The sequence below is a fragment of the Bufo gargarizans genome, chromosome 1 (assembly GCF_014858855.1).
Source record: "Bufo gargarizans isolate SCDJY-AF-19 chromosome 1, ASM1485885v1, whole genome shotgun sequence".
In the NCBI taxonomy this organism is placed as follows: domain Eukaryota; kingdom Metazoa; phylum Chordata; class Amphibia; order Anura; family Bufonidae; genus Bufo; species Bufo gargarizans.
In genome coordinates, this window is record NC_058080.1 from 129,216,420 (window position 1) to 129,230,719 (window position 14,300).

General features: G+C 43.9%; 1 protein-coding gene across 1 annotated transcript in view; it reads left to right on the forward strand.

Moving 5' to 3' along the window:
• KLB (klotho beta) overlaps positions 1 to 14,300 on the forward strand; it is a 50,116-nt gene that overhangs the window by 28,830 nt on the left and 6,986 nt on the right. Inside the window, exons 2-4 of the mRNA XM_044298361.1 lie at positions 3,989 to 4,499; positions 6,433 to 6,701; positions 11,471 to 12,614. Of these exons, the coding sequence (XP_044154296.1) occupies positions 3,989 to 4,499; positions 6,433 to 6,701; positions 11,471 to 12,614 (1,924 nt within the window). The remainder of the gene's footprint in view (positions 1 to 3,988; positions 4,500 to 6,432; positions 6,702 to 11,470; positions 12,615 to 14,300) is intronic.

A 14,300-nucleotide genomic window follows, 5' to 3' on the forward strand; every position in this document is an offset into this window, starting at 1 on the left:
ACCGAACTACCATACCGATACTAATATCGCTGCCGATACAGAGTATTTGGGCAAGTACCTGATACCTTCCCCGATATTGGAACTTCCGGGTCGGAGGGAGATTTCCCTCTGACTGGCACCGCCAAGGGAGCATACAGCCGACTTCCTTTCCTTCCCAAAGAATTGCCGCAAGGTGCTAAAGTGTTCGGGTTTGGCTTGAAGAAAATATGGCAACCCTAGGTTCCCTGCATTTCTGGGGAAAAATATACAAATTAGCTCCCAAAAAGAAAAGAAAGCTGAACCTCTGATGCCACTAGATGTAAGGTAGCGATCCTATAAGTCAATGCTCGAGATTGTAAACAGGTCTTGAAGCATAATTTTGATAATAGTAAGCCAGTACCTCATCTGAAGACAGCTTTTTCAGGGTTATTGCCCCTCATCAGTACAGAGCAGAAAGAATGGGCTTAACTGGGTGAGAGCCCTAAGTCAGGATTCAGGCCTTAGTCTTATGGAGAGCACCTAGTAGGCATAAGGAGTCTTATAGGCCTGGCAACATTCCTTTGGTTATGAAAAATATATCCTTCCACACAGAGAACATGTTCAGTTTGTCAGTGGATTTAGTCAGTGGACCAAACTCACTGGACCAAAGAATGTATTTACAGCAGGGAAAATGGCAGCCGTCCTGCTAATGTCACACAGCAAGAGACTGTAGCCGCACTCATCATTGATCCGAGGTCTTCAGGAAAGGTAAACACATTGATCACACCGTTGTCAGTAGAGCTAATTATATAAAGCATTTACGGTACGTTTTTATTTTTACAATTTGTTGTATTTAAAAAATAAAATAAAATGTCAGAGTATCTCTAGTCCACAACTGCTCCGCACTATGGAACCGTAGACAGACCATCCATGTGTCAGCACATGTGTGTCATCAATACAGCACTGTATTACAAAGGTATTCTCCCCTAGACGCAAGCCTATACAGAAACATGGAACGATGTTCCATCGAAATTTTATAGAAAAGAATCTATGTGCGTGAAATTAGAGCCATGTGGACATATAGTATAGTGCTATAGACACCCATGGGTGATGTATTTAAGCTCGGTATAATTCACATTGTGTAATGACCTGTAATACAGCCATGTGCGTAAAGAGGACCTTTTATCTAGTCTAATTAGGGTCTTACCTTATAGGACGGCCTCCACTAATGTTATCGCACTTTTTTTTTAAAGACCCCACCCCCCCTTGTTTGTTTGCTGTTGTCACTTGTTGATTTCGGCGCCTTATATTCTAATTAGCCGACTTGGTTATACTAGACTGGAGCGGTTCTCTTCTCCCTGGCTATGAGCGGTGCGCTCTGTTTGGATCCTCTTACAGCCAGGGAGAGGAGAACCGCTCCAGTCTCCGCCTAGTATAACCAAGTTGGCTAATTAGAATATAAGGCGCCGAAATCAACAAGTGACAACAGCGGACGAACAAGGGGGTGGTCTTTAACAAAAATAAAAAAGGGCGATGACATCAGTGGGGGCCGCTGTATAAGGTAAGACCCTAATTACCCTAATTAGACTAGGGTTAAACAGATGAAAGGTCCTCTTTAAAGGGGCTGTCTCACTTCAGCAAATGGCATATATCATGTAGAGAAAGTTAATACAAGACACTTACTAATGTATTGTGATTGTCCATATTCCCTCCTTTGCTGACTTCATTCATTTTTCCTTCACATTACACCCTGCTCGTTTCCATGGTTACAGCCACCCTGCAATCAGGCAGTGGTGGATGTGCTTGCACACTATGGGAAAAAGCTCTGGGACTGCAAGAGTGCACATAGGCTGGCACTTTTTCCACTATTTTTGGGCAGATTGGTTGGGGGAAATATGGGTAAATTCAGGCACAGATAATGGAGGACAGTCGTCTAGTCATGTCACAGGGATACATTCTTAAAAGATATAAGCTCCCATTCAAGAATAGTTTTTTCTCTAGTATATTACATTATTAAATCATGTGAGTGTTAATCTCACAAGTTTTATAGAATACGTAATGTAACAATGCAAAATTAAGTTATTCAGGTGTTTTTTCCATTCATTAAAGCATCATGCAGTTTTCTGTAAGCCCTTTCTAATTGCCAGCTCAGAAGGTAATCTGCTTCCTTAGTTAAGCCTTGAGATTGTTTTTTCCCGAGGCAATAAAACATCAGATTTCTCGTAATACCATACCGCCATGAAATGTTATCAGCTTAACGATTCAGTTGTATTCAGTTCTGTATTTCTTTAGACTCATAATTACAATCTTTGGTGGATATACATCAATGCATCTCTGTAGCTACCTGTATTAGCTAAATAATATACGCACAGCTGTATAGGTGTTGTAAGGATCTGTATTACAGTACCCATAGAAATCTATGAACACAAACTTCAGTAGTCAGTGTACTTTCAATAATCTTTGTGTAAATTAATAGTATGGGTGACTATTAGAAACTTTGTAATATATATTATCAGAGAAAAAAATGTCTCCTTTCCCCCCTACTAAACTACAATTCTCTGCTGAATACATCTTAAGAGAGTAGTTGGACTGTCAGCACTCAAGAATCAAAATACTTGGAGGAGGAGGTAGGAAGTGGAGAGAGGCACTCATATAGGCTGGCAATAGAAGGCTATGAAGAGGGAGGGAGAAGGAGTGAGGAAGAGCACAGAGGCACACACAAAGATGCCTATGGAGAAGGGAGGGAAGGAGGAGGGAGGATGAGAAGGGAGGTGAGATAAGTAGCGATCTGCTAGAGGAAGAAAAAAGGCTTTTTTTTTAATAAGATATATTACAAAGTTTCTTATATTGACCTGTACTATTCATTTATGCAAAGTATGTTGAAAGTACACTGACCATTTAATCTCCATCTGCCTATGTGAGTTTAGATAAGTGATAGAGAAGCATGTTTTGGGAGCGTAAAAAAAACTGGCTACTCAAGAGAAAAAACTTAAAAAAACGTTGGAAGAATATGCCATTGGGTGACTATCACACAGGCCCCGTTGGCATTAGAGCTTACAAAATTGAGTCTAGCTCACAGCAGTTTCTTAGCTAGGGAGACTTCATGTGCCCCAGATGCTGGGTGACAGGGAGTACTGAGAGGCAACGTTGCCTTGCCCAGGGTATTAAAGGGGTTGTCCCATGAAAAATATTGTGCAGTTTTCAAACCACTACCTAAATGTGAATTCTTTTGTAATTGCATGTGATTTAAATTTTAGCCGAGTTATTCAATAAAACACATCTGTATAGCTCCACCTGCTGTTTGTTTTGTTTCTTATTTCTTTGTCCGGCTCACTGAGATGGCCGCACATGCTCACTTTCATCCTTCAGCTGCCTCCTGAGCTGTGATAGGCAGAGCATGGACACGCCCCCTGAGCTGTGATAGGCAGAGCATGGACACGCCCCCTTATCTGCAGCAGAAAAGACACTCCCCTTGAGCTGTCAGCTTGATATAAATCTAGCAGAGGAATGAATGGGGAGATCTCTGGATCCATGTGAGGTTCAGGGCTGGTTCTAGAAAGAGATGCCTCCAGCCTTCCCCGCAGCGTCTATACGCTGTGCCACGGGGGACCTCGTACTATTATCAGCTCTCCTCTTTGTGACTTTTTGTGACCAAGGTCTGGATTTCACCGAAACGTCAAGATTTATAGTCACAATTAAGAGCAGGCATTTCTTTCTTTGTTTGTCTATATACCAATTGGAGGATATGTTACAATAAATAGATTTCTTATTTGCATGAAAACCCTGAGTGTGCAGTGGTACTTTCCTTACTATGTACTATATGATCTCTGAGTTTCATTTTTTTACATTAGTCATGGAATAACCCCTTTAAGAAAAAGGGCTATGGTAGCAAACTGATTCTTTGCGCTGGGTAAAGGAAAGCCTGGCTACAGCTTTTGCATAACTGGCGCTGTCTGTCATCCACATGTAGTGCATACTATACCGTTCATATTTGCTGGTTCAATAACACATCTATATTGTTATATTGTAGGCTCATGCTCTGGTCTGGCATACCTATGACACTCATTTCCGTCCATCTCAAAAGGGATACCTGTCCGTGACATTGGGCTCCCACTGGATAGAACCTGAGAAAAGACATATTGACTCATCAACCATTAACATGTGTCAAGAGTCCATGGATACCGTACTTGGACGCTTTGCAAAACCTATTCATATTGATGGGGACTACCCAGAAAGTTTGAAGAGAAAATATGGCTCCAACCTTCCTAGGTTTTCTGAGTCAGAAAAAGCTTCTGTTAAAGGGACAGCAGACTTTTTTGCATTCTCCTTTGGACCCAACAACTTTAAGAGATCAAATGATTCCAACAAGTTGGTTCGCGCCTTGATTCATTTAAGGGGGGTGTTAAACTGGATCAAGATGGAATATAACAATCCTCAAATTCTTATCATGGAAAATGGTTGGTTCTCAAATAGCAACATCCAAACTGAAGACACCACAACAGTCTACATCATGAAGAAGTTTATCAATGATATCCTACAGGGTAAGTAGCTACCCGCTGTCCTAACAGCCTTTATAATGTCCGTACTTAAAGACAACCTGCCACAACTTTATCCACCATGACATAATATCGAGATGACAGGTCCTTGGGACATTTCTTCTTTTGATTTTCTAAATTGCCAGAACCTCAGAGTTAACTGAGCTTCTCTTCTCCCCCAGATTATACTGAGAATAGGCCATAACTAAACAAAAGGTAGAGTACTCCTTTAAAAAATATTATGCCCTTCGAACTCTAAAGACAAAAATCTAAGTTAGTTAGCATATCCTAATATGCAGGTGGCCACGGCTGAAAACCCAAAATCAAACACAGTGCAACAGCACTCTGCATACACAAAGTACATATAAACTAATACTATACTCACTAGATAAATGAATGTAAGGTACTTAGCAAATACTTAGCTGTCCGCATCCGCAAATGATAGAACCTGTCCTATTCTTGCCTGTTTTGCGGACAAAAAGAGGGTTTTTCACAGTGGGTCCCGAGAAAATTTCGGGATGTGCCTGGACCGCATCTGTATTTGCAGAACACAAATTAGACGGTCATGTGCATGAGGCCCAAGGCTGCAATACCCCACAGATAAGAGTGGTGCTGTTTCTGAGAAAGTATGTCTTTATTTCTAATCTGCACAACCTTTTTAAGCTTTTGTATTGTAAGGATACTTTCACACATGCGGCAGAGGATTCCGGCAGGCAGTTCCATTGCCGTAACTGCCTGCCGGAAATCCGGACGCAAACTGATGGCATTTGTCCAACGGATCTGTCGGACAAATGCATTGAAATACCGGATCTGTCTCCCCGGTGTCATCTGGAAAAATGGATCTAGTATTATTTTTTTTTTTATTTTTTTAAAGGTCTGCGCATGCGCAGACCGCAAAGCTGGATCCGTTTTGCCAGAACACTTAATGCTGGATCCGGCACTAATGCACTTCAATGTAAATTCATGCCGGATCCGGCATTCCAGCAAGTGTTCAGTATTTTTGGCCGGAGAGAAAACTGCAGCATGCTGCAGTATTTTCTCCATCCAAAAAACGTAATAGGGACTGAACTGATGCATCCTGAATGGAATGCTCTCCATTCAGAATGCATTAGGATAAAACTCAGTTTTTTTTCCGGTATTGAGACCCTGTGACGGAACTCTATGCCGGAAAACAAAAACACTAGTGGGAAAGTACCCTAACTTGTTGTCTATGTAAATGCAATGTGAATACGTTTATTATTAATGAGGACCTGGGGAACATTCTGGGGAACATTTTGTGCTGTTCCTCTGTTATTCCTCCTGAGTATTTATGATTAAGGCTAGGTCTAGACGACGACATTTGTCGCGCGACAAAAAGTCGTGCGACAGATAGGGCGCAACAGTTGTCGCGCGACATTTTGTTGCACCAATGTCGCGCGACAATTTTTATAATGGCAGTCTATGGTGTCGCACTGAAACATGCGACATGTTGAAACTGCGACACGACAGTCGCAGAAAAATCCATCTTGAATGGATTTTCTGCGACTGTCGCATTGCAGTCGCAGCATGTCGCATGTTGCAGTGCGACACCATAGACTGCCATTATAAAAATTGTCGCGCGACATTGGTGCAACAAAATGTTGCGCGACAAATATCGTCGTGTAGACCTAGCCTAAACTGACAACCGTGTGTTACCATTCTCCTTGTCAAAAGGGTGTGTCCCAATACAGTCTGAAACTGCCAGCACTGATTGGATATCAGAGTGTGACGGGACACACCCTCAACTGGTAACACTCAAAAGCCAGTATATCTATATATTTTCAGGAAGAATAATGGAGGAATTCCACAGTGCGGAGTTCTAAGAGAAGACAGATTTTTAGTTAGACATATCATGAGAGGTGACAGGTCCTTTTTACTTAGCTCTTGACTAATTTATTTATTTATTTGTTTTTGTGGACAGCTGTTAAATATGACGACGTAAAGGTCTTTGGCTACACCGCCTGGTCCTTGATGGACAGCTTTGAATGGCAAGAAGGCTACAAAATAAGACGTGGATTGTTCTACGTAGATTTCACCGACAAGAGCAAAGCAATAGCCCCCAAATCTTCTGCATTATATTTTAAACAAGTCATCCAACAGAACGGTTTTCCAGAAGAGGCCCCAGAACTAGCGATCCGTGGACAGTTCCCATGTGACTTCTCCTGGGGAATAACAGACTCTGTGCTAAAGGTGAATATAGAGAGTACTAACACTATATAAACCATAGAGCTCTGTAAAGATCCGAGGAACACACTGCAGATGTCTACAATTAGGAGTCTGTCCATTACTGATTGGTCTGTAACAACTAGAAAAAAATATTCTGAGAGCTAGACTATTGTCCCCATAAGTACTTATTCTCTTTCTGTCATTCCACCATTTACAGTTTAGTTTTTACAGTATTCACTGTGCAGTAAAAATGACATGTTTCCGTTATTCCGTGAGAAGGTACAATTAGGGAAATTTATGTTTTTTGTTGCTATCCATAACTATTTTATTTTGCTTCTTTATTGTTATTTTAGTTTTCTATTTATCTGCTGACGGAACTGTGTAAGGGCTCATTTTTTGGGGGGCTGAGCTGTAGGTTATATGGATGCCATTCTGGAAACTTTTGATCATTTGTACAAGATTTTTTGAGGAGGAATTGTTTTTTTTTTTCAGTGTATAACATGTGGGGTATATAATCAGATAATTGAATAGTAGATCAGGTCATTACTGGCATGGCAATGCCAATTAGTTATATATATATGTACAGTTTGTGAAATTGTCAATTTTGTTTATAGTTTTATGGTCTCCTTGGGGGACTTGAACCTGTAATCAGATTGCTTGTACTATGCTGTTAGAGGCAGGATGTAATAGTGGCTGGAACTTGGCAGGCCCCTGGCTGTCATGACAACTAATTGGCGCACTGTGGTTGGATTCAGAGCTTGCCGATCAGAGGAGAAAGGCAGCACCCTCACTCTGTCTAACTATTCAGATGCCACGGTTGCTATTAACTGCAGCACCTGACAGTTTAAACTGCCAGTTATTTCTGATCCCAGCAGTGAAAGCAGGGTGTCTTCTGTAAGGCCTCTTGCACACGGCCGTTGTTCAGCCATTCCCTGCATTGGGGACCGCAATTTGCGGTCCCTAATGTACGGTCCCCATCCATGCGGCTGCCGTGACGGATCCAGACCCATTTAAAAAGTTCTATTGTTTTGTGGATCGGAGGCACGGATAGAAACCCCACTGAAGTACTCTGTAGTGCTTCCGTGGGGTTTTGTGCCTTCGTTCCGCACTGCAGATCCAAACTACGGATCCATTCAAGTGATGGTGAACACACGGCCAGTGCCCGCATATTTCGGACCGGCTGTTTGCGGGCCGCAATGCGGGCCACGGCCGGCAATGGCCGTGTGCATGAGGCCTTATGTAGATGGCAACTGCAAGTGATGTAGCCGGCCCAGCTCCAGAGCCAGCTCTATCACTGTGATGTACTATTACACCCCTAAGTGTTAAAGGGCTTCTGTCACCCCACTAAACATTTTTTTTGCCTACATAATCTAATTAATCATTTTGGTTCAGTAGATTGTGTTAAAAACCATGCTTTTATAATATGCAAATTACCTTGCTACCAGCAAGTAGGGCGGCTACTTGCTGGTAGCAGCCGCATCCTCCGATCCTAAAGACGCCCCCTCCGCATGTTGAGTGAGAGGGGCAGGGAACGGGATCATCCTCTGCTGGCCCTGTCTGCTATCAAGATCTCATGCCTGTGCCGTAACGGTATTCAGTCGGCGCAGGCGCACTGAGATGCGGCCGCTCGCTCGGCCGCTCCATCCTCAATGCGCCTGCGCCGATGATGTCACATCTACACCCGGCGCAGGCGCATTGAGGATGGAGCGGCCGAGCGAGCGTCCTTCTCAGTGCGCCTGCGCCGATTGAAGACAGGTACGGCGCAGGCGCGAGATTTTGAATGCAAACAGGGCCAGCAGAGAACGATCCCGTTCCCTAGCCCTGTCAATCAACATGTGGAGGGGGCGTCTTTAGGATCGGAGGATGCGGCTGCTACCAGCAAGTAGCCGCCCTACTTGCTGGTAGCAAGGTAATTTGCATATTTTAAAAGCACGTTTTTAACACAATCTACTGAACCAAAATGATTAATTAGATTATGTAGCCATAAATCGCAGTATAGGGATTATAAGTAAACAAAAAAAAAAAAACTGTTTAGTGGGGTGACAGAAGCCCTTTAACTTACTGCACTCAGTGATGTAATAGTACATCCGGGAAAATTAGGGGGCTAATAGCTTATGTCCAACAAAACAGGTATGTCTCGTGTATTTAATTTTAGTTTCATTAATTAGATATATAAGTTTGTAGATAAATAGAATAATGGGGCAAATTTACTAATATTATTGCTAGATCTTGTTGTAAAATGCACCATAATTTGGCATGTCTCTTGTGCATAATGTTGCATGACCTTTAAGACCAATGTATGTAGCAAATGCACCAAAAAGAATAATCCACCGTGCCTAGCTTACCTGTTTCGGTTTTCCAGCTTGATAAGGGGGCATGGCTTAGCAGAAAGAAGTATAACTTAAAATGTGACAATGTACACCAAAATTTTGAAGCAATGTTAAACAAATAAACAAACCAATGGTTGGTGCAGTTAGACAGAAGTGTCCAACCATGCACCAAATGTGTTATACAGCACAAGCTGCCTGTTTAACTTTAGGCTGCTTTCACACTAGCGTTCGGGTTTCCGTTCGTGAGCTCCGTTTGAAGGAGCTCACGAGCGGACCCGAACGCAGCCGTCCAGCCCTGATGCAGTCTGAATGGAGGCGGATCCGCTCAGACTGCATCAGTCTGGCGGCGTTCAGCCTCCGCTCCGCTCGCCTCCGCACGGACAGGCGGACAGCTGAACGCTGCTTGCAGCGTTCGGGTGTCCGCCTGGCCGTGCGGAGGCGTGCGGATCCGTCCAGACTTACAATGTAAGTCAATGGGGACGGATCCGTTTGAAGATGCCACAATGTGGCTCAATCTTCAAGCGGATCCGTCCCCCATTGACTTTACATTGAAAGTCTGGACGGATCCGTCCCAGGCTATTTTCACACTTAGCTTTTTTTAGCAAATTTAATGCAGACGGATCCGTTCTGAACGGAGCCTCCGTCTGCATTATTATGGGCGGATCCGTTCAGAACGGATCCGCCCGAACGCTAGTGTGAAAGTAGCCTTACACCGTCTTCATTTTAAAAAGGATTAGTAAATCTGCCCATATGCGTTTTTTAAAGCAGCTATTTTTTTAAAAAAAATTATCAAATATTTTCCTGCTGGCAGCCATATTGAAGTCATATTGTCATATACTTTATGACAGTTGAAATACATGGGAATCAACAGAGAATTGACATGGATTATTATAGTTTCCACAAAGTGGCATACGCCCCCGTCCCCAGACACCAGGGAGTGGCAAAGGAGTCTTATCTGTTTACGTAGTGTATTTTATTACTTTCTTACTTCCTCCGGTTTCCCTGCTGTGAGCATTCAAAGCTGCACTGAAATACGCTGTCAGGACTGCTGTGATGTTTTAACATAATAGAGAGGACTTATGTGTGCAAGCATGGTAGTCCTAATAATGTATTTTAGCGCAGCTCTATGTGCTGACAGCGGGGGAATAGGAGGCAATAGAAAAATAATAAAATAAATAAAATAGTGATTTGGACTCCATATCTGCAGTACTACTCATGTATTACTGTAGATAATGGTCCAGAATCAGGGTGACAGATTCCCTTTAAAGATAATGGCCCAGATTCAAGAAGCACTTGCGCGGGAACAAGTGTGATTTGCGCCGCGCAAGTACTGATTTGCTCCTATGCAAATTTGCGGCTGATTCTGTAAACCAGTTAAGCCTGAAAAGCGGCCATTTTCCCGCGCACGCAGCCTAGCTGTTCCTGCGCAATTTTCGTGCAATTTTGCACGGGGTGTAAGTTGCGCCTTCATGGAATTCCCTCAGCGAATATGCAAATTAGGTACTGCCGATGATTCAGAAACATGCGCGTGTGATGCGCATCTTGCGCTGGAAGCGTGCAAGCTTTTTTCCCTGGGCAAACTTGCTCCTGTTAAAAGCAGGGGCAAGTTAGCAAAAGATGGCCAAATGTCTCATATCATTTAATTTCTTCTGGATGTCATCCCAGGTACGCACTTCATTACCCAGGGCATTGATGTCCAGGGCAATGGCTTCATATATAGCCCTCCTTTGGGCAATGGTGGTGTTTGCCCGCTGGGCACCATATAGGACTTCCTTATGTTGCTGGAGTGCAGCAATCAGGATGTCCATCTCTGCAGCCACAAAGTTGGCCTTCCTTATTTTGGTCCCTTTGGGAGGTGCCATGTCTTGCAAAAGGGCTGAATTTCCTTGCTCAGGGGGGGGGGGGGGGGTAGGAAAAAGCAGGATGAAATTCAGCAAAGAACCTGCGCAAGTCTGCTCCTATTTATTTGCTCAGTGCAAGCAGCTGAGCAGGATTTGCCCTGAAATTATGCTAGCAAACCTCTGCTGAGCCGAAAATTCCTCATTTACATAGGGGCACACCCACTTTGACTTGCACGGCCTTGCGCCCTCAGCTTTGCCTTAAACAGGAGCAAATTAAATGAACAAACGATTCCTGAATCAGGTGGCAATTTGGCAAAATTGCTCCAGCGCAGAGAAATTCAGCTGAGCGGCTCAGGTGTAAGTAATGGGCAAATCTACCTGAATCTGGGCCAATGAAATGACTTTGCTCATTCTGTCTCCATCTATACAAAAAAGCTAACAAGTGAGCTTCAGGAAACAAGAAGCATCATTATATTGTATTTTCTCTAGTGACTAGTGTAAAGGCAGCAAAAGCATCAAACTAGTAAACAAAGGGACCAAAAATGTAAAAATATATGTTTAGAATTAAAACTTGATTTAAATACTTCCCTTTAATTCCCTTTAAATTGTACTTTCTTCACAGGCAGAGCTGGTCCCATCATCTCCTCAGTTTGTGGATCGTAAATTGTATGTGTGGAACATCACAGGTGACGGCATCCTGCATGCAATCAAAGGAGTACAGCTAAAGACTCGAGCAGCCCAATGTACTGACTTCATCACCATTAAAAAACATCTATCCCTACTGAAAAATATGAAAGTCACTAATTATAGGTTTTCTCTTAATTGGTCTTTGATTATGCCATTAGGCGACTTGTCCTCCGTTAACCGAGAAGTCCTGAGATTTTATCGTTGCATGATAACTGAGGCCTTTAAAGTTGGAATCAAGACCATGCTAACACTTTACTACCCAACACATGGATCTTTAAGTCTTCCTGGACCACTGTTAGGAAATGGAGGCTGGTTAAACAAGACCATTACTCAGGCTTTCAGTGACTATGCTAAGCTGTGCTTTCAGGAATTTGGTGATCTGGTGAAAGACTGGATCACCATTAATGAACCAAACCGCCTAAGCCAATATTACCATAACAACAGTAGCAACGCCTACCAAGCAGTGCACAATGCACTCATAGCTCATTCCATAGCCTGGCATTTGTATGACAAGATTTATAGACCTCATCAACATGGTCAGATATCCTTGTCTTTGCATACAGACTGGGCCGAGCCTGCAAATCCCTTCCTACATTCCCACGCCAAGGCTGCGGATCGTTTCCTGCAGTTTGACATTGCTTGGATCGCTGAGCCAATTTTCGGTTCTGGTGACTATCCTACGCTCATGAGGCAATATATAACCACCAAAAACCAAAAGGGAATGACTAAGTCTGTCTTGCCCTATTTCACTGAGGAAGAGAAAAAAATGTTGAAGGGTTCGGCAGATTTTTTTGCCTTGAATCATTTCACCACCAGATTGGTGATTCACGAGCCAAAAAATGATAGCAGATTTGAAGCCGACCGAGACATTCACTTTTTGTCCGATGCAACCTGCCTGACATCATTTAATGGACTTGCAGTTGTACCGCAGGGGATTAGACGACTTCTGAACTGGATAAGGAAGAACTATGGAGACATTCCTATGTACATTACTGCAAATGGAGTGGATGACAAAGCGTCAGAAAGTGACGAACTTCGAATATATTACCTACAGAAATACAGCCAGCAGCTATTACAAGGTGAGTGGTCTCAACAACAGCTTTTCAACATACTGTATGTAGCTTTACCCTTGACTTCCACCAGGTTTGGGCGATGTTCTACCTTGAATTCACATCCTGAGCCTATGTACAGGGATGACCCTACAGCTGGCAATGCCAGTGGCACGAGTGCAGTCATTTTTCATATTTAAACTGGTTATCATGATAAGCCCATTTTGAAATTGCCTGTGAAGTTCCTAGCAGCGAGTGCTAAAAAATAATAATGTTGCAATAGAAACCAGGGGCCTGTCCGCCACAGCAGGAGCCACTGTGGCACAAGCCCTTGTAGGAGCAGAAGTGGAGGATATGAGTGGTAGTGTCTCTGGTTGCAATAATCATTCACAGTGGCAATCCTCAGACCAATGCTCCCTAGGACCATGGCAGGATAGGAGGGTGCACCCTTTCTTCCGTGGGGGCACACCCTGATGTTGGGGCTCCTGCCTGATGGTAGTTGGGGTGCCCTTGGTGTTGTGGGTTTGGTGCGGCTGCAAGGCAGGAGATCACGGTTGCCATCCAGAATTTTTCTTTTTTCTGGACAACTTATCCCAAATTCGTGGACGGCCAACATTTTTTACAGACAAATTGGAAAACCATACTGAATGATAAAGATTATAAGTAATACAGGTCTGTAGCTCAATATACTGATCAGAACTCATTATCAGCATTTACCGTGAGCTGTAAAATGATGATAATTACCACCAAAATAATCTAGTTAAGTATCACCAGCCTCAAAAATATCATGGACACATCTATTTTTTTCCACGGACAGAGGAAAAAAGTTGCCTATTTTTATGGACTGTCCAGAAATTTCTGTACGGTTGGCAGCCCTGCAGGAGATGTAGGTGCAGTGGCCAGCGAATGGTGCTGGAGTTAGAAACCAGGTCAGTTGTAGAAAATAAACAAGTCTCTCTTTACTTAAGTGCAGAATGGGAGTTGTAGTACATCCAGTGGTAATAATACACAGCATCAAACTTTTGACAGTACAAGTCTTCCCAGATAGCAATGATATAGGGGGATTGTTGTACTCCTTCTCTCCAAAGTCTATCTCTGCAGAATCTAAGGCTGGCAGTAATGTTCTTGCAAACTTGTCTGTAATGCCCAGCTGGGGGGTTAACCTCTTAAGGACATAGGGCGTACAGGTACGCCCTTGTGCCCTGGTACTTAAGGACACAGGGCGTACATGTACGCCCTGTGTATTTCTGATCACTGCCGTGCGGCTGGCAGTGATCGGAACCCGGCGCCTGCTCAAATCATTGAGCAGGCACCTAGGCTAAATGCGCCGGGGGGTCCCGTGACCCCCCCATGTCGGCGATCGCGGCAAACCGCAGGTCAATTCAGACCTGCGGTTTGCTGCGATTTCTGCAGTTTCTGATCCCCGCGGTCCCTGACCGCGGGGATCAGAAACTTTAGCATTCCTAAAATGCATCTGTATCCCCCCCACCTGCACCCCTTAGTGATTTTTGCCGGGTGGGAGGTGCAGGGGGAGGGTTGGGGGAGGGTTGCGGGCGGTGCAGGCGGTGCGGGAGGCGGGCGGTGCGGCAGGCGGGATCGCGATCCCCCGCCCGCCTCCCATTGCGTAATCGTTGGTGTCTAGTGGGTATACCAGGGTGCCAGCACATTGCTGGCACCCTGGTATAAACGGCTGACATCGGTGATGCGATGTCAGCC